This window comes from Heliconius melpomene, chromosome 10 (genome assembly GCF_056956725.1).
Source record: "Heliconius melpomene rosina isolate 202511_hmr_F chromosome 10, ASM5695672v1, whole genome shotgun sequence".
NCBI classification, from domain to species: Eukaryota; Metazoa; Arthropoda; class Insecta; order Lepidoptera; family Nymphalidae; genus Heliconius; species Heliconius melpomene.
The window spans coordinates 12187280-12211419 of record NC_140398.1 but is presented as its reverse complement, the minus strand read 5'-3'; the positions used below and the strand labels follow the sequence as shown (position 1 = coordinate 12211419).

Here is a 24140-nt window from a genome sequence, read left to right as displayed (position 1 = left end):
CTTATAGGTACCTAATAAAGTTAGTGATGTTTTAATATTTTAGTAAAATTTCACAAGGAAATACATTAAAATTACACTTTGAAACAAATGACTAACGACAATTTTATAAGCTCATTAATTAGAAACGGAGGCATATTGATCATAATATCCTTTGCCATAAGAATCAACGCCGACGGATGTGCTCGCAGATACCGAACGACCTGCAACGGGCCCAAACTGACGTGTAGATTCCCCAGCACTGAAAATAAGAAAAAACAATAATATTATTAACTTATAATAAAAAATATATGAATATCCTTCTTACTAATATTATAAATGTGAAAGTTTGTGAGGATGGGTGTTTATTCCACTTTCACATAAAAAGTTGTGATATGATGAAACTATAATAAAATAGCTTATAGCGTTTTAGTCACTAATTTATGATGAAATGTGATTGATTGATGCGCCAGCTTATAATAAAATATAATTATTACTTTTATTGCGCCTATTTTTTGTGCCCTGGCAAAACAATGACCGTTGTCCGTGATCCATTGATCCGCCACAGCGAATTCGGATGGAAAACGGAAAACAGGGTGACTTGACACTAAGTTCTCTCTGCCTGCTTTGCTTTATGCGGTATATGCGCTTAACAATTATCTCTAGCGGGGTAGTTAGGGAGAGCGCCAAAAGCTACGGTCTCTACATACCTCTTTCGCCTCGTCCACTGTCATCAACCTCTTCATACATGCCCTCCGGCAGGTCCTCATACTTTTTACGTGACCTTCCTCCAGTATTTTTAATACTGTGTTTTCAAAAGTCAAACGGAGACCTCGTCAACCCCCTACCTCTTTTACCACTCACTTTTCCGTCATAAATCTTTTTTGCCATTCTATCATCACTCATTCGTTCGACGTGACCACATTCTTCTTCATTGTCACCGTGACATTCTCGCTAGTAGCTGCCACTCTGGAGGACTGAGCGACAATTAGAATTTTATTTCCCTTACTTATGTAAGGATTTTATATAAATAGTTTTTTTGTTTTTATATTCACGATAAAATGTAAATCAACCTCTTTGTTTAATAAAAAGATATATTTGAAAATTTATACATAGAACTAGCGCGAGTTGACAATTTAAAAAAGACACTTGATGTGATGAAAATTCTGATGCGCACTTTTAGATTTGGAGCTGAAGAGGAAAGAGGTCCTCTAGAATAAAATATTGTATTATAATTTAAGATTGTACAAGCCTAATGGTATCTAGCCCTGGAAGAAGTATAAGTTCTGTAAAAGTCCTGAGATATAAATTGTACAAGCCTAATGGTATTTAGCCCTGGAAAAAATATAAGTTCTGTAAAAGCCTCGAGGTGTTTGATTTCTTTACACTTATATGTATACTTATTATTCTTTTTCGATTTATTTTAGATATTTCTTACTATTTTTTTATAAAATTGAAAATATATCACATAAATATCCGCTACTTAAATTACTTAAGCCGTCAAAGTGTATGTCGCTCATTGTGTTTCTTTTATTTCCTTTCTACTTTCCAATCAAGCTAGTATAACGTGAAGGTGAAATTGATGCGTGATTAATTAGCTTAATAGATGTTTTTATAATGGAGTGCAAGAAATGAATAAGACTACATAACAATTAAAATATGTTTATTAGTATTTAGTACAGAAAATTAATTATAATAAATATATCTTCCGGCAGTTGCACGGCGATGCGCAGGCTCGAGGCGGCGCGTGCTTGCAACTGGTGGAAAATGCGTCTGAATGGATGAGCCCACACCATGGAGTTATTTTAGTTCCTTAGAGAACTATCAGTTAGTGCCTATGAAAAATAAAACAAAAAGTTTAATGAGTGTTGTTGATTATTGTATTTTTTCATTTTATTACATGAATCGGAATGTTAAGTAGGAACTTTTATTTACTAAAGCAAACATTTTTCGTTACAATACAGTTTTGTAGAAAATTACTATGACGAACGAAATAACTTTGAGTATACTAATCTAATAACTACATTGAACTAAGCGCAGCATAATGGTAAATTAAAATAATTTAATTTAATGATATGTAAATAAATTGTATAGATCAAAGTGTAATAAAAATTGTATTAATTTATTTTTTCAATTACTTATTCAACTGTAACGCAATGGCGTGCAACTAATACTCAGTTACAATTAATGTAGTGTTACCTTCACTACTAGCAGTAGACGTACAATATGTTATAAGACATAAATAAGATATATGCTTTTGTATTATATAAATTATATAATCAAATAAAAACTATAGGTTACATAAATTAAGGATAATGTCACCCGTAGGTAACTGACAATTACCAATGATCGCAACGTTTTTTAACTTGCGAGAAAAGCGATATATTTCTTAAATTTGAACACTAAATGCAGTAATCTTATTATATTATACTTCCTGATGACATTTAGCACAATATATTTTTTTCTCGCTATTTTATTTAAAGACGGTAAATTGAAACGTACATACAGCGAAATTATCTGCATTTAAAAATTGCAGCTTAAAAATTGTTAAGAGGTCAAGCGCAAGGTATTGCTTATTTTTTTTTATCAGGACAGTTATATATAATTTATTTTATGAATTGCTAAATATATCTTTTACATAACTTTGTAATGAAATTATTATTTTTGAAGTTAGCTTTTCTTTGCCGAATGTCATTAACTGGTTCTTTTAAACTGCATTTTTCCATTTGCCGCAAAATATAATTAACAATTATTTTTATCTAATATAATATATACTTACTAATTATATTTTGTAGCTTAAAATTTATATAATTATTTTTGTTCCTAATTATTGTTTTAAACTTTATACTTATTTTTTTATTTCTGTCTGTGTCGATTATTGGTGGCAATACTCTATCATTATTTTTGATAAATATACAACAATAACATTAAATAATCAATAACATTATTGCAATTACCTTAAAGCTTTAGGGTTGGATGCGCCGTATGACCAGCCAGGAAGATCCCAACCGCCATTTCCACGCGCATAAGCGTTGGCATTAGCGTTTGCATTAGCATCTGGAAAATAACAAAGTGAAATTTGAGCGCGTACTTCCTTATATATTATTTATGAGTATTTATAAGTATTTATAAGTTTTTATGAGTATTTATGATATTGAGAATTTTTACTATCAAATTTTGGTAGCGTATTGCGAAAGTATCTAGTTAAAATAATAAAAACGTAACTAGCGATAAATAACTGTATTAATTTTATTTGCATTTGTGTATAGTTATTTTTATTCTTTATCGCTTAAGAAATATATCACACAGCTAAAAACTGAGCTTACTCAGGTCTCAATTGTATATTTCACTAATTACAAAAAGTAGTTCATGCAATAACAGGTCCTACAAAATGTAACATACAAATTCTCTAAGTTATTTATAAGTGTTCTACATGAAATTAGAACAGATCACTTGCTTGGTACAAATAGCCGATGACCGGTGTTTACGGACCGTTAGACGAACGGAGACGACGCCGCCGGCAATTGAACTTGCTTTACACGTCCATTTCTACTGTTAATACTTGGTTAAATTATGCAGTGGAAATGCAACGTTGATTTACATGGAACCTATCGATATAAGTATCGTACTTAATGCATGAAATACCTATGTACTATATGTGTTTAGCATTTTGATATTATAATTTATTAAGTTAAGGAAAAATATGTAATAGAAATATTATATATTTGTTACTTGATTTAATACTTGCAGCTATAGTAAGTTATATGAATTAAAAATGTTAGTATGTTTCTGTAATGTAAACATGTATGTAGGTATAGTTATAATATTTAACGTAAGTTTACCTATAGGCTTAATCAAGTATCCCGTAAATATATATTCGTACATATTCAATTAGGTATGCCTATATAATAATAAATTCGTAATGAATCTTATAATATTCCAAGCTTATTTTTTTTCAAAATATATCTAATGATAAAAAAAGTATTAATTAAATTATTTAATGAAAAAAGATTACCTCAGTACTATACAGAATACTTCACTTAAAAAATATCTGGTTAAAGACTATAATAGTTATTAGAAAACTATGTTATAATAGCCAAATGCTAAACGTAAAGCTCTATAGGCTCTATCTCAAAGTTTGATAAATAAATTATAAAATATATTTTTAAAGCTTTATTCCACGCTTAGAAAAGAAAGATACTTTTTAGAAAACATGTAATAATTTGAACATAGCAGGATTTGAACCCGTGCCTCTTGGAAACTGACCAACTGAGCCATACACGTTGATATCAAGTTATGTCAAAATTCTTATATTGCTTATTACAATTTATTTTTATTGCTTATCTGTTTTCTAATAAGTAAATAATAAAATATTTGTTAATGAACTCACTTCCGGTTCTAAAGCAGCTAGTAAGATATAGTACTTCAAAGGGAAATGACTAGTAGCAACAAGATTTCCGGCAAACGAATCTCATTTTTTGCCATTTCATTTCCTGCCATTATTTAAGATGTTACGCTTAGTTTAATAAATTAATTAAATATTTATGGTTGTCTTATATACATTGAAAATATCTTCTTGTAATTCTCGAGCTTTTCGTATGATAGCCAGACAGAACCCCATGACAATATCATTAGAGATATTAACATATTTTATAGACTTACTATGTGGGATATATCTAAACTAGAAAAACCCCGGGTATGAATTACGATGGAGTTAACACTAATTTGTAAATACTAATTAGCCCAAAGGCTTTTTGTTTATTTTAAGCCAATAAAAATATTTAAATCAATTCGATTTGCTATTAAATACTTGTAGGTAAGTAGGTACATCAAACATATTTATCGATCCGTTACGGAGCTACACCAGGAAATATAAAGTGCTTGTTAATATTTTACGGTTTTTAACCTTTTTACTTAATGCATTTTAAGTGATTCCAATAATTACAAACTATTTATATCTATTTTTTTTTTATTTATTTATATCTATACTACGTCTTATGGATAATACACTTCTATTTTAGGTTGATATTTAAGTATTTAGTTGATATTAACTTTTGAAAATCATTGAAGTTTTTTAATATTTAAATATTTTATTATTTTCTTTAATACCTACTTCATTATTATTATGAAAAAAAAACAATGAACAAAATATGTCCCTTTACTAAGTTAGTATGAAGCTCAAACAGAGCTCTTGGTTTAGGAGCTTTCGTGGAACTTATTAACACCCAACAGGATGGAGCGTCTCGACAGACACGTACATACGTTACTGGTAGTCAAGTGCAAACAATGCGCAACCATAGTATTCAGGTCTTTGCCCTTTTAATGAGAAAGAAAGTCTTTCAAATTTCGTAATAGTAAAAATTAGCAAATATATACTTAACAGTTTTATTAAAGATCTCCAAAATTCAATGTTCAAGTTCAATAAATAGAAAATATGGTGACAATTAAGCGAATTATTCATAATTAATAATATTTTAAATACATATGTATATATTTGTGTAAGTTTTTAACCTTTAGATTTGAAACAATAACATATATAAATGTTGAATTCATTTATTTTAAAGTTTAGTATGTTTTTTAATATTATCTGTGATAATAGTTATGTTGCACTTTGTAATTAAAATCAAACTATACTACCTCCTCCTCCAGAATAGGCATTTGCGTTGGCATTGGCATTAGCATCTGCGCCTGAATACGCTGGGTACGGCGCTACCGACCGGCGCAGCCTACGGAGCGGCACCGGGGCTGAAGCGTGACCTTCCGCATCAATCACATAGTACGCACGAGGCACGTAGTATTGGCCCTCTGAAATATTGAAAGAAATGTCATTAATCTGGTCCATATTGAAGTCAAAATTAATAATTAATTCTCAAATCTTATATGTTAAACATTTTATGTATTTTATGAAAATGCCGCAGCGTCGTCAATAATATTCTAATAACACGCAATATCAGTATAATGAAATTTATATATGCTTTATTCAGCTTTCATGAAAAGTTGATTATTGTGTAAGCTACTTTATTGTAATAAAATTTAGTCTGTGATATCGAGCGAAGAATTCCTGCTAAGCTGAAATTGTAGAATAGTTCCTCGCGCTATGAAAATTGAGCAAAGCAAAGTTTATATGTTATAAACAGTGAATTCCATAGCAAGTATAAAAAGAGTTGCGATTCAGTGCGCTTAAGTGGAACTGCAAGAGGTTATAAGCCTTTCAAAAATAATTAAAAGCATTAAATAATGGAAGCAAAAATTTATCTACAAAAATTTCGACTGTCTAATTCTAACTTCCATCCTACAATAAATAAATTTTCTCTGCTCATCCTTTAAACTATTACGTCATCTACATATAATTCAATAGTAGGTAAATACACTAGACTATTCATGATTTAATTGGAGATTTTTTCAATAGGTGTTAATCATTCGCCTTGAGATCATCACTGCCAATGAATACTATAATTCGTGATCTTTTATATTCCGACCTCAGAACATGACTTCATCAAAAATCACTTTAACATGAGCTATGAGAATTTAATATAAATTATCAATGGTTGAAACTGGACTCGAAGCTAAGTTCAATCGAAAGCTCTTGAAATTGAAAAAAATAACCTTTTATCACGCTATCTAAATCTATGCATTGTTATTTTTTAATTTATTGATAAAATCTATATATTTATTAATATAATTTGTATATTAATAAACCAATAGTAAACTAAAATCTATGTCTAAGTTTTAAACACACATTTTTCTCAAAAGTCTCAAAGACTGAGTATACAATAATTTCAAAAATACAACAGGTCATTTAAGAATTTAAATACTTAAATGACTATATTCTTTTTTAACTGACTTCAAAAAAAGAGGGCAAACATTACAAAACACATTATACTGCAAACATGTATCCTTTATTTATATTTATAGAAAGAAAAGCTCTAGAGTAGAGCTTTTCATTGGTAAAATTATTTAAGTTTACTGATAGATCTTATTTTTTATAGAGTACATCGTTATCGTCACAGGCAACGCCAGAAATTCCGAAGGCTGTCTGGCTTATACGCCATTCCGGGATAATTCACATTATTTGACAAAAAATGTAATGAAGATGGAAATGAGTAAGCGATTTTTAACAACCTTAACTATAATAAATCGGACATTACTCATACTCTCCTTGAATAAAAAGGGATATAGTCGCCGAGTCAGCTTAAATGATAGCAAAAACAGGAGGGCACTAACCTGCCAGTGCCACGGCTGCGATGGCTGCGAGTACGAGCAAAATAGCGCGCTGCATGTCGACGTTGTATCTCCTCAAGTGCTGGGATGAAACTGGCTTGTGTCTCCATTCTGACCACTTATATACTTTATACCTATGCCGGCTCGTCAGACGCCTTGTGTGAAGCACTTAATTTCATGAACACCCGCGATTACTCGTGTAACGGTTCAAATCGGCAAAAAGTTAATAAACAAAATAAAAAACGCTATAATTGTAAAGGCCGCCTAATAACTAGGTTACATTTAGCTGTATGTAGTCTATGATCTAGTTCATTTTATTATTTTAACCCATTTTCTAACGTAAACGGAAAAAAAAGGAACCCTTATAGGATCACTGAGTTGTCTGTCAAGACCATTTATTTCAAGTTTGCGTGGAGCTGAAATTAACATAAAAGCTGAAATTAGTATAAAATATTTAGAGAAAAAATCAACGCAATCAAAAGACACGAGCATTTATGCATGGTATTTGCTGCATTTCGCATGAAATGCGCCGCGTAATCAAAAGCTAACATTCAATTTAAAATATCAGATTTGCTAGAACGTAGTGAAAATAAAGTGTAAATTTGTTTTACAATACTAATATAACATACATACTAACATAATATACTAACATAACATATACACGTTTCTTTTCACATAGCAGGTTTGAGGGAGAACCTAGTGTCAAATCAAATGAAAATGAAAATAATTCATATCCCCGAGTGGGAGACGGAACTCGTAACCACCTATTATAGTCAGACGCCGATAGAAGATAGCTTCATATTTAAATATGAGGTTATTACTACGGGTACTATTTGCTCTCTCAATTAAACGTAAATATTTATGGAAAAAAAACCGATCCTCGGTCCGACTCGCATTCCGAGGATTCCGTAACAATTTCAGGACTATACGTCTACGGGAAGTACAATTTATAAAAGTTGACAAACTTAAGTTTGCAGACGTATGCATCCATTTTGTATGAAATGAACTAGGAATTTTAAGTTTATAATATTTTTTTGTTTGTTTCACTTTTTGTATTTTTTTCTTTATTTGTACTACAAGCTCTCACTTCTTGCCAAATTTCATAGTTTTAGCTATACCTACCCTAGGTTTTATAATCGCGGCTAATTTCATATAAGATGATTTAGAAGCTTGATTTTTTCCTTCAAGTAATGTTTTATGGTTTACTACTATCAAAATAATCTTATTCTTAATATACAGGGTGGAATTGTCAGCGCCACTTTAAATGAAACCACAGTTTTAACTACTCTATAAAAGCCTAATATAATTCGGAAAAAAAATAATTCTCAAAAATGAAAAAGTTTTTTTTTCAAACAAAATAAATAATAAAATTATCGTTTTAAAATAAAACGCCATTTGTAAAGTATAACATAGGCACGCACACACTTACCTGTCAAAGCGGCAACGTCGCATACGTATGTGTGCGTCACACGAAATACAGGTATGGATAAAAATCGTGAAATGAAAAAAAAATCCTACGTCCAAACCGTTGAGGTACCTTGATTATTTTTTTTAATTCTGGGTTTGAAATATTTTACCCTATATGCAATTTCAGTAAAAGAAGCGCTGCCTCTTCCACCCTGTATATTTTTATTAGTAATAGATGTAAGTACTTAACTACGTAAGTTATCTACGCATTCAATGTTTTCGAAGTACAAAACATATTCTTATCCAAGGTTTATCTTGAATTATTAAGAGATTATAGAAGATACAGAGCACAATTGTTTTTAAATAAAATAGATAATTAATCTTCCATTATCACATTTTTTCAAATTTAAGGAAATCCATTAACTTTTTGTTTTAGGAAATGAATATTTGCCATGTCTATGATTTATGAAGCTTAATTGAATTATCAATTTTAATATCAATTTGTAAATGTCTTACCTGACTCTTATTAACAACAGATATGGACAGGTACTTGGGCTCACGGGCGTGGTAGGGGTGGTCCGTGGCCACCCCAGAATAGTCTTGTTACCCACCCCAGAAATTTTACTAACAAAAACTTAGCGCAAAATTTTACACCAACAAATCTGTTCAAATCTAAAGTCCAGCCCAGAAAACATCTCTAGATACCCCCATGCTTGGGTTACCACCAGTAGAACATAGTCAAAATAAAAAAAAGACACAATAATGTTGCTATTTTATTAATAGAACTCCTAATACTATAAGCTGGAAAGTGTTAAGTAAGTAAATCCAGATCGAATCGCTAGTGAATACCTAGATTGTTTAAGTTCAATGAGTACGATAAGTCACAGAGAATGAACATAGCATTTTATTACATTACTAATTGTATTCTTAGGAAAAACCGTTAAAACTGTCGAGTGGAAATCCTGTAATAACTAATTTAACACTAACAAACAATATATTTATTTTCTTGACGTACTTATTTTATAACCTATTATTGATTTTCTTATTAATATAACTAACATTTACTGTCTGTAACAATAGACCATAGCATAAGCTAAAGTTTTAATTCATAGGTATAACATAAGTAATCCACGTAAAGACTAGTCACATAACACATGTGCTAAGTACTTAATTGTACATTTATTTTTTTATCTTCTGACATCTACATGCAATAAGATGAACAGAGAGTATCTAGTGATAGCACACTCCTTTCTCAATTTTTGCGGTTTGACACTATGTGTTTATATGGCGAAACTCAATATTAGTTAATAATTGTGACCCAGGAGGTCACCATTAGTTGATTGTATTTATTTTGACAATTTAATCGAGATAAAATTTAAGCTCTTTCACTCAACATTTTTTTATATACCTACAGGTTTTATTATAAATTAAACCAACTCCACGCTGTATCCCGCACACAGCAACGTAGGCAGAGGGAACCTAGTGCTAAGACACTACGTTTCCCACTTTCTGCGGAAAGGTTACACTAGGTTCCCTCTACAAAAAAAATCTGTTCATCATTAGCAATAGTTGTTTAGCGTGATGAACAATTTGCAGTGACATACCTATAATATATAAATTTATTGTAGCCTAAGATCCCAGGACCCCCAAACCTACGTCATTTTAGCAAAGCTGAAATTTTGAGGATTAATATTTAAGACGGTATGTGTACTTACTAACTTGAAGGATCCTTTAATAGGTAACGCCAACTAAAGGTTAATAAAATCCACGCTAATGTACGTTGAAGTTGAAACGCTCGTATTTAATTAAATATGTTTTTAAGAATATTGTAAAAAACATATAATTATTATTACTACACCCTTTTCGTAGGCCTTTGCCTTTACTCTCGCCAGATGTCCTCAAGATTGTTTAAAATTGAGGCAAACTATTACTACGTTATCTCTCGGTCTCTGAAAACGTCTACAAGCTAACCCTTAAAACAAAATAAACGTTCAGCCAGTATATTGTCATTTGGCTATGAATAGAGTTCCTACTCTCTACATAATGTACCCACTATAATATAATTAACGATTTCGGAAAAAGCTCTGTATTGTAAATATAAATTTAACAATAAACAACACTATTTAAATTTAAAAAATATTAGAGTAGTATTTTGTAAATTGCCTGACAAATAAATTATCAAAATTGATCAGGTCCTTTAAAAAAAAATATTACGTACACGACTTACCATGCTCCAAAAAAAATGAAACTTTTCCCCACATTATGTTAGTAAAAATTACAGCTGAAAAAAATGAAACCACACAATTCTTACAAAATTTTATTCAGAAATAAAAATAACATCAAGCTTTAAAAATTGACATATCTCATGAAAATTATATAATAATTTATGAGCACATTTTCATTTTAGGAAGAATAATAATTATATTAACGTCTAATACCGATACGAGTATAACAACAATCATGGCTTCATTCTCGCAAATTGTTAAAAATTAAATCCTCTTGGAGTTGCTGCTTATATATTATACATTATATTTTTATTATAATTAGGTCCTGAATCGTTGACTACGTGTATATAAATAGTGTATAGTAAGATAGTAGTATAGAGATGAAAAGCACCGAAATACATCATGAAGTGCAATAGAAAATGTCTATTGTCATACAAAAATAGATATGGTCAAATTGAAGTATAAAGTCTATAAAAATAAAATATAAATTCAAAAAAAGCTTGGAATTGCACGTTACGGCTATCGAAATGCACAAAATTACATGGAATTTTTTTATTAGTGTACGAACACAATGTACTGTAAAATTCTTATCAATATATTCATATAAACAACATTTAAACCTATAATTTTAAGTTTTTCATTTAATATTTTAAAAAGATATTTTTACAACCCTGTATCCACTATACGTAATGACAATAGTGCGTTTCATACTAAATATCGGGTGGAAGGTACCGCCATCAATTCACACATACGTATAACATCAATAACAATCTCGAACAAACGAAAATTTCCATTTATTTTTCTATAAAGAACTAAAATTTAAGTGTTTATAAATATCAGACATCGTATTACATGTCGAAGAAGAGAATAGCAATATAATAGATTTTGAGTGTAAAATAAATTGTCGTATTTTTTAATAATATGTTTCATATAATGCGATGTCTAAGCATTACATTTCCTTTTGTGCATTGACATTTAAGGAAGAAAGTAATAGGAGATTAAGGTTACATTTAAATTTTGATAGTTTATTTGTCATGTGCGTTTATTTAGTCTTGACGGCTTGTCGCTGTCGCAGCGTTTTGTTTGTATTCTGGTCCACCTCTGGCAGGTCAGAGTCTTCATTATAAACTTTCTTCACTGTAAATATTAGATATTTTTTATTAATACTATTAAAAACACAAACTAATAAAAATTAGTTTTTTTTATTAACTAAATATATAAATGTATAATGGAATGTTGTAAGATAATCAATCACTTTAAAACTTCCAAATCTTTGTTTATTATTTTGTATATTTTATGAAATAAAATATGATTTTCATGTTTACCTTTTTCTTTCTTAGGTTTCTCTTTCTTTTCCTTTTTGGGTTTAGCCAGAGCGAGTTGACGTGCTTCTTGACGTTGCTTAATAGCTTCATTAATAAAGTTGAACATAAGATAAACCTGTACAGAAATATTTAAGCAAATTACTGCACTGAATACTATGAAGGTACAACAGCCTCCACCCTATTCCATAATATTTATAATTATAATATTAAAATATGCATCCAATTTCCTATTAGAGGCTTATTGGGATAGGTTTGCCTGTCACCATGTTATGGATTCTATCCTCATTCCCTGAGCTAGTAACACAAGATGCGGCGTTAAGTTCTGCCACTCAGTACCAAAAATTTGGAAAAGGTATTTTTAGTTATTTTAAAATGAAAAAAAAAAATACCTGGAATGACACAAGAACAGATAGGGCCGCCACTCTCAGTAACAATGGGGCAGCACCCGCCACTCCAAAGTAGAATGTCAACACGCCAAGCACCAGTGAACAGAGGCGCACAGTCACAAAGACTATGCCATTTAATAAGCTGAAAACTGGAAATAAAAATATGCATTATCAATAATAATATGCATAACATAGAAATCATAAATATGTATAAGATATTTATCTCATATAAATTATTATCTTATGTATACAAAAAAAACTAGATTAGCCATTATTTAGCCTTAGGTTTAAGGTAAATATTTAAAATTTTTAAATGTTAGAAAATTAAAAATTATAAAATAGTTATTAGTTTTTAAATGGAAACAAAACTATAGAAATCATCATAAATTAAAAGTAGTATCACTATACATAATTTGTGAGCATGTTATTTGCGGGACACACAGTATAGCAATAAAATTAACATTCACTTACATTTATCCAAATAATCTTCCCTTTCTCCTCTAAGGATAGTATTGAGACGGTAGCTATGAGCTACAAATTCTGCTAAAGAATGTAAGACCACTAAGCATACTCCCACCCTTTGGAATCTGTTGAAAAGAAAACAAAAAAATTATAAAGCTAATAACTACAAAAACTAAAATTAACCACTTGCCTGCCTTACGGCTTTTATTGTAACTTATAATATTTATATTAATTAATTTATCTTACTTGAAACCATAAGCAAGAGCTACAAATGCAAATGCAGCTGCAGCATGTCTTATGCGTCCTGACCATTCATCTTTCTTAATTCTTTGGAAGTATAACTCAGGGATGGTGTGAATCCAATAAGAAGCTTGGACAACCCACCATAACTTCAATAGGAAACTCATTGGGTGATTTGGATATCCTAAAATATAAAAACTCACATTAATTATTTATTTTATTTTTATAATATATGGAATGTTATAAATCTGTCTGACTATGTGAGGCCATATGTCCTATGTCTTCATCCTTGTGGGTTATTTAGTGGGTAACTAAACTATATATATGATAAGAAAAACAGCCACATTAAATTCTACTCACCATCCCATAGCTGAGAAATATTGAAAATAAATCCTTCACGTAGAATAGCATCTCCTCCCCAAAGCAATGTAACTAGTTGGAATACTACAAGCTGGCCCGATTCATTGAGAGCACTTAATCTTGACTTTGATAGATGAAATTTCTTTGATATTTTCTACAAAATAAAATAGTATTATTTATGAACATGCCTTTTAAACATAGAATTGGTGCAATTATGAATATTTTCATACATAAAATATAAAGAATACTTACATCTAAGAAATATTCTTGTAAAATTGCATGCATTACAATGCATACAAGTGAGTAAAAGAAAACAGCACAAGCATCTTTCCAACCAGCTTCATATGAGAAAGGTTCGCCTTTAGGAACATCGCGCGTCGGTTCTACTCCAGTTACATTATGGTGCAAGCTGATGAATAAACTTGCAACAGGACTTGTGGCCTATATAATTTAACAAATATATTAGTATTATTAATATAAATACAGCCCTACTAGCTTCATAAAACGATAATTTTTCACACTACGTGGCACTTACCTGTACCATAAGCCCCACCAGGAAAACCATTACTACACATGAAACAATATCTGCATGGTTCTGGATAACAAATTCATGGCTAAAAATTGGGGGGTTCTTGTTAGATTTCCTTCCAATTGCAGGTTTAACACCCATCTTCCCGGTATTAACCTAAAACTAGAAATTATAATAGTTTAGTGCACTGAACTAAGCTAAGCTAAGCTTCTAGCGTCCGCAAAGTTAAATTATTTATTTATAATTTTCTTAAATACCCGTATGTTAAATAAAGTTGGCCGATAAATAGAGACGTTTCAGAAACCTGACAGCAACACTACTGACGTGACACTTTCACTTGCTACGCGGTCAAACGTCAACATCTTGAAAAATATAGTTTTTGCTGATGATAATGTGTTGGCACTTCAACAGACAAGTAAGTGCGTAATAAAAAAATTACCTTGTTTAATACAAATGTTAATATTTATTTTTTTATAATATTTTTGAACATTAAATATTTAACACGCTTGAAATAATAATACTATATTCATACAAAAAGAATTGGCACTAATGTACTAATGAAATTGTCTATGGAAACGAGTGAAACCTAACAAAATAAAAAAATATATAAAAAAATATTGAAGCCTAATTTGTAGCATAGGTCTCATATTATGTATTTCTGTATATATTTTTCAGCTTTATGCTTTATCCTGCATGTTACAGAATAGACAAGAAACGGTTACTCTAGTCCAAGTAAGATATTGTTGGGTAAAATAAAAAACTGCTTATTTAGAACACTTTACTTCTAAACACTCATACTAATATTCATTATATAATACGACATCGTTTGTCTTTCTTGGGTATAATGTATAATAATTTAATAAAATGGCATATTTGTAAATACTGCTAATATAATTTCATATTAAGAAAAATTATCATACAAGTTTTTATGAATAAAGCTGTGCTTAAAATATTTAAAAATTATTACAAAAGTAATTTCATATAAAATGTAAGTAATTTATATAACAATTGTATACTGTGATATCAGCTTTTACTTAAAAATATCGTTTACTATTTTTTTATGCAGATTCATTTCACAGTAAAAAAACACATAAAATAATAGTTCTTATTACTTACTTATATTCATGGTCACACAATAAATAATATCTAAACACTAAAATAGTCTAGCAATAAATACAATTACATAATTTTTCTAAAATATAATTAAGCAACTAATTCATTTATTATATGATGTTATAATACTCTACATTTTTAATTAACTCACAGTAATTAAGCAATTTCAATTTAAGACAAACTGTAAAGAAATATATGGCAGCCATATTTCTAGAATATGAGCAATACTACAAACAGTTTATAACGACTAAGCTACAGGAAATAAAATATTTTACATCATTAATTATAGTGACACTATAGCAAATAGACTATTAATTAATTCAGATAGAAATGTATATGATAAAAAAGTTGTGACAAATATTTCTTATGTTTTAGTTATATACTTTTTTTTTATTTTTATCTGCAAGTTATCGTATGACTAGTATTATGTATAGCTATATTATTAAATTACATTTTCAGAGTCAATTTCTCCCTGTTCCACTGTCATGTACATGCCTTCCTCTTCATATGTGGAATCATGTTTAGCCAAAATACGTAAAAGTGGACGAAGTTTCATCCACCATTGTTGTTTCGGTATTCTTTGCCTAAAATATTTAAAATATATTCTTATTTGTTTTTAAGTACTAGTTAAATAGTTAATTGTTTTTTAATTAGTAAAGTCTAATAAAACATATTTTTTTAAATAAAATTATTTTTATAAATAAAATACTTACGCAAAGTTTGTCTGGGATTTCAACTCTTCAAGAGGTGTGAATTTGTACTGCCTCTTTACTACACCAAGTAAGCAAGCAGAGTCTGGTCCGTTTGCTGGTCCCTTGTGGATGGACTCTGCTAGCCAGTGCAAACATTTAGCCGCCATTTTAGTTCCCATGTTGCGGTCGAAGGGCGTCGGTGAGCCACCTTGTTGCATGTGACCTGAAAAATGTATTTATTATTATGTGTGTATTGATGTCAATTGTTTTTATAATTCATTGTAGAATTAATATCATTTTTTAGCTTCACACTGTATCTCCCATAAAGCAGGGTAGACAGAGGGAGCCTAGTGTTAAGATACTGCGCTTCTCACTGTTCGCCGAATTCTAGACACATTGCGGGTTGAGTGGCGGTACTCAACTCATTATGCTTTGACACCAGAGTGAAGAAATGAAAATACTTAATGTGTCATTTCCTCGTGCGGGAAACGAACTCACACGCATATGCCCCTGCGCCACGACTGGTCCCTAACATCACTTTAATGTTAAATAAACGTTAACTCATTACGTGCCTGAGTCCTGTTATTGCTTCCTATGTTGCACCGTACATTTGTATCAAATTTCCTATCAGTTATAGACTAAAAAGGCCAGCCAAGAAAGTAAGCAAAAACTTATACAAAAGAATAACAAACTTTATGTTCATACTAACCAAGCACATTCATTCTAGCTGTAAATAGACCTTTCCCCTCTTCCGAGTAGAGACGGTAAATAAAATCAGTATTATAATTCTCATTTGCTTTCTCGTTACGTAGAATGAGACCACGTTGGATGCCGCCGGTCATTTTCGATGCCATATGATATACATCCTGTTGTAGATCCTTAATTGAGAACTTCTCTTCGTAAATGTATGCTGCGTCCGCTCCTCCCGCCAAACCTATGGAAAATTTAAAATAATTATACTATTTTTTAATAAAATTTAATTTATACTTTTTTAAGTGCGGGCATTAAAAAAAATTATGACTACATTTTTTTTTCAAAAACTGTAATAGATCCCTTTGCTTATTCTGAAACCGAAAAAACCAAAATAATATGCCTGCTAACAATTTAATCGTATTATTTTGTCTTCTTATGAAACTAATTTCAAAAATTAATTAATTACTTTTGCATTTAATGGTAAAAGATATTACCATTAACTACACCATCACAAATTTGTAAAAGTAATTATTAAGAGAAATAAAGAATCTCAACAAAACAAAAAAAATATAATATTACAATAGAGAAATTAGTACCTGCTAACGTGGCGAGGTAACCACAATAACCGCCCATAGTTTCAACGACGAAAACACGACGTTTGGTGCCCTGTTATATTCAATAAGTTCAGCAAATATTAAACAGTTTTGGTCTGATAAAATTTGACGTTATGTAAGTTTAACGTTAACATAGTTTCTAACGAAAAATATTAAAAATTGTTGTATACTACTTAAATTAAAATTATATATTTCATTCTAAATCAATAGACATGATACATGTATGTTTTAACCTGAACACTATGTCTAATACGATCACATATCTTAATGATCTCGTTTATTAAACACGTAAATAATAATAAAATAAAATATTTTATATAACTATACTTAATATAACTTCATCTTGCTTAGTAAATAGTAATGTATACATCCTCTAAATCAGAATAAAGAAATGTTATATAAATATATACAGATACCTGAGCACTCTGTCTAATACGATCGCATATCTCAGTGATCTCGTTGAGGGCAGTATCGGCCCCCAGTGAGAAGTCAGTCCCCGGCACGTTGTTGCTTATAGTGGACGGTATCACCACTAGCGGGATACAGAACTCTGGGAATTGTTTTCGAGATTCGTACAGCTCGACACCAGCTTGGTATGCCTGTTGATTAATTAATTGATACGCTTTTCACTATTTATTTTCACGATTAATTAATTTAGTTTGCTTTTACTTATTCCGCCAATAGAGGCCGTCGAAGTGCAGCAGCAGTGTTTGACTATAAATGTGGTTATTTGTTACAAAAGTTTGGCAAAAGAAGTTGGTTAAAAATAATAGAAATACATAGAACTGGGTAATAAATATTGAAAAAAAAATAAAATGTAGTTACCTCAAAACCACCGATAATCAACAACCCTTGTATATTAAATTGCTTGATGCGTGCCGCGATCTCGCCCTTCTTGTCACCGGGGAGCGTGCGTTTAGTTCCCAAGAATGCGCCGCCCTGACCCACCCAACCCGTCACATCTGACCTGAAATTATATTTTTTTACTTAATTAGCAGATTTTAGTGATTAGCAGGGTAAGCAGAAGGAACCTAGGCATCCCGGTAACCACGCAGATAATTGTAGAATAGGAAATCGAACCCACCGACGATGCAATTATCGCTTGTATAATTAGATAATTACACAAACGGGTTCACATAAGTTTCTCTGCCTAAACTACAATAACATACACTCACCAGTCCATCTTAACGATGTTCCCGCTGATGAGCCCCTCGACGCCGTCGTGCACGCCCAGCACAGTGTCGCCGCGATAGATGCCGTTACGCACGAACGAGCGCACCGCCGCGTTCATGCCGCACGCCGGCGCGCCCACGTGCATCACCGCCAGTGTGAGCCCCTCCTGTGTGACACATTTATTAAATAAAAATCAGCTTCACGATGTATGCCGCACTCTGCAGGGTAGGTAGTATTAAGACGCTCCGTTGCTCACTTTCCCCCAAATTCTGGAGGCATTGCGTATTAAGTGGCGGAACTCAGCGCCGCGCTTTGCCTCAACACCACAACGAAGAAACGAAAATATACAATTAAATAAATATTTCATTCTCTCGAGTATACACTTTGTGCCCCTACGCCACGACTGGCCTCACCCATTTATTAAATAAAATTAAATAAATAGAACACTATTGAAGAAAGTCTGGCTGTTAACGCGACGGTTGACACGTGAAATAGATGTTATGGTACATAACTTCGTAAATATAATTAAATTTAATACTGTCCGCTTCTCTTAAATCTATTTAAAGAAAAGGAACTCATAAATACTACTTATATAATTAAATAATAGTAATTTTCTCACTCTACATATGTTGTGTGTACATGAAAAATCCGGAAATACACAGGTAATCTTACCGCAGGTTGTCCAGATTCATCAAATGCTTCCTTAGGGGGCTTCAGGCGAGTCAACATCTTGTACGTTTCCAAGTTTCGTGCAAAACTGCGCCCCCGCAGTTGTACAGCGAGGTCCCAATTTTTATCCGCCATAGCCTATTACATAATTAAAAATTTATGTGGATATTATATTACACTTTATATGACATTAAAAGTATTCAATATTTCCATTTGATTAGAATTTATTCATAAAAATTGGGAACGATCCCTTTAAGAAATCATCTGAGATGCTACATTCAAAACTAAAGAAAATATAAAAATAAAATTGATGATTGTTCCTTGTTATTTCAAACACACGAAAGATATTCAATATTTTCCACGTTCAAAGTAAATTCTATCACCGTTTACGAGTATGTACGTATTTACGACGAAGCCAATCTAAATAAAACTGTTTAATAAAAATATATTATAATTTAAATTAAAATAATAATAGTTCTTTACCTGAGACACAGCTTTTGTTCGACGTACACATTCCATAAGAGGTAGACGTACAGCCTGGTTGCCGTCCAAGGAGACCACGCATGATTCAGTTTCAGGTGTTGCCTCCATTAGAGCCATCACCGCTTCTGCGCCCATACGGCATCCCTATTAGTTATAACACGGTATTGTTAAAATTGCTTAAACAAAAAAAAATCAACATCTGGAACACTTGATGAGGAACCCCAACAGTTCGGCTAAACTAAGAAAAATTAAAAAACGCCGCCTCGATAAAAATTAAAAGGGATCAACGTCATTGCATAGTTTCCTTTATACGTAACTTTAAAAATAATAACTTTTTAAAAAAACTATTTTGTCTTAACAACAAATATGTACTGTGATCATAAATATAAAACAGCGTATTGGGATCTAGCGTAACTACGCAGTAGATGGTTTCTTTAAAATGCAATGCCAAATTTCACATTATTAAAATTGTCTTCATAAATAATCCATACGGTAGCTCAAAATTAAATGTCAATAATAACTAACTAAAGGTCACCAGATAAACGATAACAAGAACGTCTAGGCTCCCCCTCGAAGACATCTCTAGATACGCCTATTTAATCACGTATGATAATATACCAACAAACGTAAACGTTTACAATCTGTAATTACTTATGTGCTGTAAAGCTAATAAAGAAATATTTTTTGGTGATCCAGGCTGCTACTACATATGTAGTTAAATAAAATTATATATCCATCTATCTATTGGCCTAGTATGCCAGAGCTTCATCCTTTAACAGTACGCATTTCCTTGGGGGGTCAATGAACCTATTTTTAATGACCTACGAGTTGTGAAGGTGACTTCGGTCACGTCTAACTAAATTGGTATACGTGATTCAGTACTCGTAATGTTTCAAGTTTTCTTCACTATTATAACGGGCAAAAATATAAGGGTATTTGCTGGCCTTATCAGTATATTAAAATAAAAAAAGCGTTCAAGCATGTGCCATTGATATAAAAAGGTTATAAATATTCTTTAATGTTAAAATGAAACATTAAATTTGCACAATGAAATATTAAGACATTATAAATAAAAAAAATAATTCCCCTGCTTTTCCGGCCCGTAATTATAAATCGCTCTCAATATTCTCATTTCAATACTTATGAAATCACATTTCAATACTTACCAAAATTCTATCGAAGGCCGAAGGTGACCCTCCACGCTGTACATGGCCGAGGACGGTAATCCGTGTGTCCTGTTGCAAATTGTCCACTACCACTTTCTTCACGAGTTCCGCAGTTATCGGCTTGCCCTCACGATCTATTGCACCTTCCGCTACTATTATGATATTCAGACGCTGACCGGATTTACGCTCCTGGTGTATCACAATTTATATATTTATCAATAAAAAATTGTCAAGAAATGCTTAAGGCAATATGATTTAAGCATCTAGACAACTTCATTCTGACTCGAAGTGATAAATTATTGTAAAATATAACATTTACAGTGTATTTTTCGCTACTAGAAAGATTTATACAATACTACTAATACGAGAATCCGGATACGGATACGAGAATCCGATAAAAAAATTGTGTGGTCAACTATTTTATTATTAAACAAAGATATAAACAAACACCTGAACATGCAAGAAAAACTACTACTAAGCATAATAACAAATGTTATGTAAAGAAATTATTGCACTATTATATGTATAGTATTTATATTAACCATTAATCAACTGCTAGGAAGATATATCATGCATTAGTAGTGTTGATAGCCTGATATACATTTGTATGTAATATGAAAGACAGGTTAATTTACATGCATTTCCATTTCCTATTAACTCAACTATACTATAAAGACAGAAGAATGCCAAGAAATAGAACAAAATATAGTGTTGAAAAACACAAAAGAAAAATAGCCAAGAATTAAACTTAGTAAAAAAAATAATAATCTCAGCTGGCAGTGGACAGTAAAGCATCACGAAATTAATTGTGCAAATGGCCATATCAACATAAAATATTACTGACTGTTTTAAATAGTAACATAATACTAATGCAATATTCCAATGTTTTAGTAAAAGAAAGCAATATATTACCTAACAAAACATTCAGACCACACATGGTAGTGTAAGAAGTAATAAAAAAAATGAAAAGAAGTAATAAATAAATACAGCATTGTGTGTGTTATGTGTGAACAGTGCCACTCAATGTACCTGCTGAAGGCGTTTGCAAAGTTTTTCAACCCAATTATTGGGAACAGGGTCTTCAGGTATGAAAACTTGATCAGCCTCACTCGCCAGAGCGGCCACTAATGCCAGATAACTGCAACAAGCAGTACCCCATGATGGACCAAATGACACCAAATTTTGCACTTAGTGATAAATATTAAATGAAACATTATTTTGTAAATATGTAACAAAGATAAATGTTGCCAATTCAACAAAATTGCCAATTCAATATACAATGAGATGATAACTAAAGTGATCCTGCTCCCACATGAAATCAAAATAACGGTCTTGCCTCTTTTATCTTTTGACATAATTTTTTTTCCCAATTGAGAGGCGCTGGTTCTTCACAAATAAAACTATATGTAGCATCAGTACAGAGTGCCGTGAATACTGCAAGAAAACTAAGGGTTTTTTTGAATTACGTGCAAAAGTATAAGAAGTCAATACAAGGTGGAATTTCACACAAAGTATTTAAATTATGTGCGAAAATATAGTGAATCATTACAGGGTAAAATGGGATTTCACACAAGGGTAATAATACTGGCAAGATGTTAATGTAATTATGTTGCTTGCCTGTTCTAACTTATCACAAAGTTTATCTTTCCAATCCACTGATGGTGGTGCCTCTGGGAGAAAGACAAAATCTGCTTCAGATGACAAGGCTGTGACCACAGCAAGATATCTATACCAACAAACTTATTTATAAATAATTATTTACCTTTTTATTTTGACTCTGTACTTTATTGGCTTATATTTATAGTTTGTTTAAAATTTTTAATATTACAAATTAAGCTTACCCACAATGCCTTCCCATAACTTCCATGATAAAAGTTCTTTGATGAGAATATGCAGTACTGACAATAGCATCAATAGCTTCAATAATTCGATGCAGAGCAGAATCTGTACCTATTGTCATATCAGTACCACAGAAATCATTATCAATGGAACCAACCTGTATAAGAAAAGAGGTCCTTACAAAATATTTTATAATATACTCATACAGTATATTTTAATAATTTTGTTAAAATATATTTACCATTCCAGCAATATGCAAGTATTTATACTTTTCCCGCTGATCTTTTGTAATTTTATTATTTTCTAACAATTCATCAAGCAAACTTGACCACTCCTGCCGAAACAAGTTTGCACCAGTAAGGGAACCATCACCTCCAATTACGACCAAATTAGTAATACCCCTTGTTACCAAGTTATAAGCAGCTTTAAGACGACCTTCACGCTTCCTAAACAAAATTGCTGTATTTAAATTTATATAAGTTATACTTATCCTTAGTGTTCCCACTTTCTGCCTAATTTAGAATATATTGCATGTTAAATAGTGGAATTCAATGCCACACTTTGTCTACCAGAGCAGGAAAATGAAAATCATTGAGATCAGAGTGAGACATGAGATCAAACCCACAACCATCCCATTTGCCGTCAGATTTGTCCCATATTTAACTAGATAGATAGATTCAAATTTGATTAGGTTTTTCTATCAAAAACCTCTTTATTGCATACATAAGCATTTTACAAACTTTTACAAAATAATAGAATACAAAAAACGTAAGTAAGTTAAATATGTGTTTCGTACATGAAGGTAGTATGCAAAGGTGACCTTTTACTCTATTACTAATCTCTTACAGGTTACCATTAGCATAAAAATAATAATGATAAAATATAATAATAAATAAATAGTTTGTTGGCACATAATATTTTAGGTAAATGTTATATACTTTGTTGGCAACTTACACGAAATCCATACATCTAGCTGACCCAATTATAGTGCCACCTTTGTGGATAATAGAACTGACCGATGACCAATTGGCTTCTTCAATATTGTCTCCTCCATCGACCATCCCCTGGTATCCCTCACGAATAAAATACACTTTGCACCCTAAATAAATACCCATTCGAACCACAGATCTTACAGCTGCATTCATTCCCTGAGAATCACCACCACTTGTAAAAACTGCGAGGCCCTTCCCTTTATGAGAACCTCGCTCTATAAATTTTTGTGTACTTGATACATCCATTTTTTTAAAGTTAAGATATCGAAATGCCTATAACAAAACAATAACAAATATAATAACAAAGTTATGTAACTTAGTATTTTTTAAAATATCAAGCTATTATAACTCAAAATATACGTAAAAATTCAAGCTATGAAATCTTTTTAACTTACTAATAAATATCATATATTTAAAAATAAACTTCAGTACTTCAACTATTTGAATGCCGCAGAAGGTGAACTTTATCAAGGTGACCTTTAAATTGACAGATTTGACAGTCCTTTATTTGACAGGAAATTAATCAACGAAATTAGTAGATACATAATTACTAAATATTTTGTGCTGTTTTTCTA

General features: G+C 31.3%; 3 protein-coding genes across 5 annotated transcripts; all 3 read right to left on the bottom strand.

The window, feature by feature from the left end:
* Positions 1 to 85: 85 nt before the first annotated feature.
* On the bottom strand, positions 86 to 7340 carry LOC146535680 (uncharacterized). Its single transcript, XM_085191610.1, has 4 exons — positions 7201 to 7340; positions 5614 to 5781; positions 2934 to 3033; positions 86 to 238 (listed from the first exon to the last, which is right to left on the bottom strand). The coding sequence occupies exons 1-4, from the start codon at positions 7253 to 7255 to the stop codon at positions 115 to 117; spliced, it is 447 nt and encodes a 148-aa protein (XP_085047736.1). The 5' UTR covers positions 7256 to 7340; the 3' UTR covers positions 86 to 114.
* Positions 7341 to 10908: 3568 nt separating this feature from the next.
* Positions 10909 to 14525, bottom strand: TRAM (translocating chain-associated membrane protein 1). Its single transcript, XM_085192009.1, has 9 exons — positions 14389 to 14525; positions 14138 to 14293; positions 13855 to 14043; positions 13603 to 13756; positions 13249 to 13426; positions 13012 to 13127; positions 12544 to 12689; positions 12155 to 12269; positions 10909 to 11966 (listed from the first exon to the last, which is right to left on the bottom strand). Exons 2-9 carry the CDS (start codon positions 14270 to 14272, stop codon positions 11872 to 11874), a joined length of 1128 nt encoding a protein of 375 aa, XP_085048135.1. The 5' UTR covers positions 14273 to 14293; positions 14389 to 14525; the 3' UTR covers positions 10909 to 11871.
* Positions 14526 to 14895: 370 nt separating this feature from the next.
* Positions 14896 to 24081, bottom strand: Pfk (ATP-dependent 6-phosphofructokinase). 3 transcript variants are annotated; one of them, XM_085192006.1, is made up of 15 exons: positions 23961 to 24081; positions 23528 to 23838; positions 22815 to 23019; positions 22576 to 22730; positions 22352 to 22460; positions 20735 to 20923; positions 19569 to 19712; positions 19089 to 19223; positions 18419 to 18582; positions 18069 to 18210; positions 17660 to 17842; positions 17226 to 17295; positions 16646 to 16870; positions 15958 to 16159; positions 14896 to 15828 (listed from the first exon to the last, which is right to left on the bottom strand). In XM_085192006.1, the coding sequence occupies exons 2-15, from the start codon at positions 23809 to 23811 to the stop codon at positions 15687 to 15689; spliced, it is 2349 nt and encodes a 782-aa protein (XP_085048132.1). In that variant the 5' UTR covers positions 23812 to 23838; positions 23961 to 24081; the 3' UTR covers positions 14896 to 15686. The 3 variants fall into 3 exon arrangements, with proteins under 3 accessions (XP_085048132.1, XP_085048133.1, XP_085048130.1); XM_085192007.1 differs by lacking the exon at positions 22352 to 22460 and adding an exon at positions 22071 to 22179; XM_085192004.1 differs by lacking the exon at positions 22352 to 22460 and adding an exon at positions 21764 to 21872.
* Positions 24082 to 24140: the final 59 nt, after the last annotated feature.

Excerpts from the sequence above, each read along its gene's own strand:
- LOC146535680 (XM_085191610.1), bottom strand. The coding sequence starts at position 7,255 with ATGCAGCGCGCTATTTTGCTCGTACTCGCAGCCATCGCAGCCGTGGCA. Across the intron at positions 3,034-5,613 it reads TGCCTATTCTGGAGGAGGAG|ATGCTAATGCAAACGCTAAT; the intron begins GTAGTATAGTTT and ends GTTATTTTCCAG. Across the intron at positions 239-2,933 it reads TCCAACCCTAAAGCTTTAAG|TGCTGGGGAATCTACACGTC; the intron begins GTAATTGCAATA and ends TCTTATTTTCAG.
- TRAM (XM_085192009.1), bottom strand. The coding sequence starts at position 14,272 with ATGGGTGTTAAACCTGCAATTGGAAGGAAATCTAACAAGAACCCCCCA. Across the intron at positions 12,270-12,543 it reads CTGTTCTTGTGTCATTCCAG|GTTTATCTTATGTTCAACTT; the intron begins GTATTTTTTTTT and ends ATTTCTGTACAG. Across the intron at positions 11,967-12,154 it reads GAAACCTAAGAAAGAAAAAG|TGAAGAAAGTTTATAATGAA; the intron begins GTAAACATGAAA and ends TAATATTTACAG.
- Pfk (XM_085192006.1), bottom strand. The coding sequence starts at position 23,811 with ATGGATGTATCAAGTACACAAAAATTTATAGAGCGAGGTTCTCATAAA. Across the intron at positions 20,924-22,351 it reads TTTGTGATAAGTTAGAACAG|GAGCGTAAATCCGGTCAGCG; the intron begins GCAAGCAACATA and ends GTGATACACCAG. Across the intron at positions 16,871-17,225 it reads TTACCTCGCCACGTTAGCAG|GTTTGGCGGGAGGAGCGGAC; the intron begins GTACTAATTTCT and ends AATTTTCCATAG.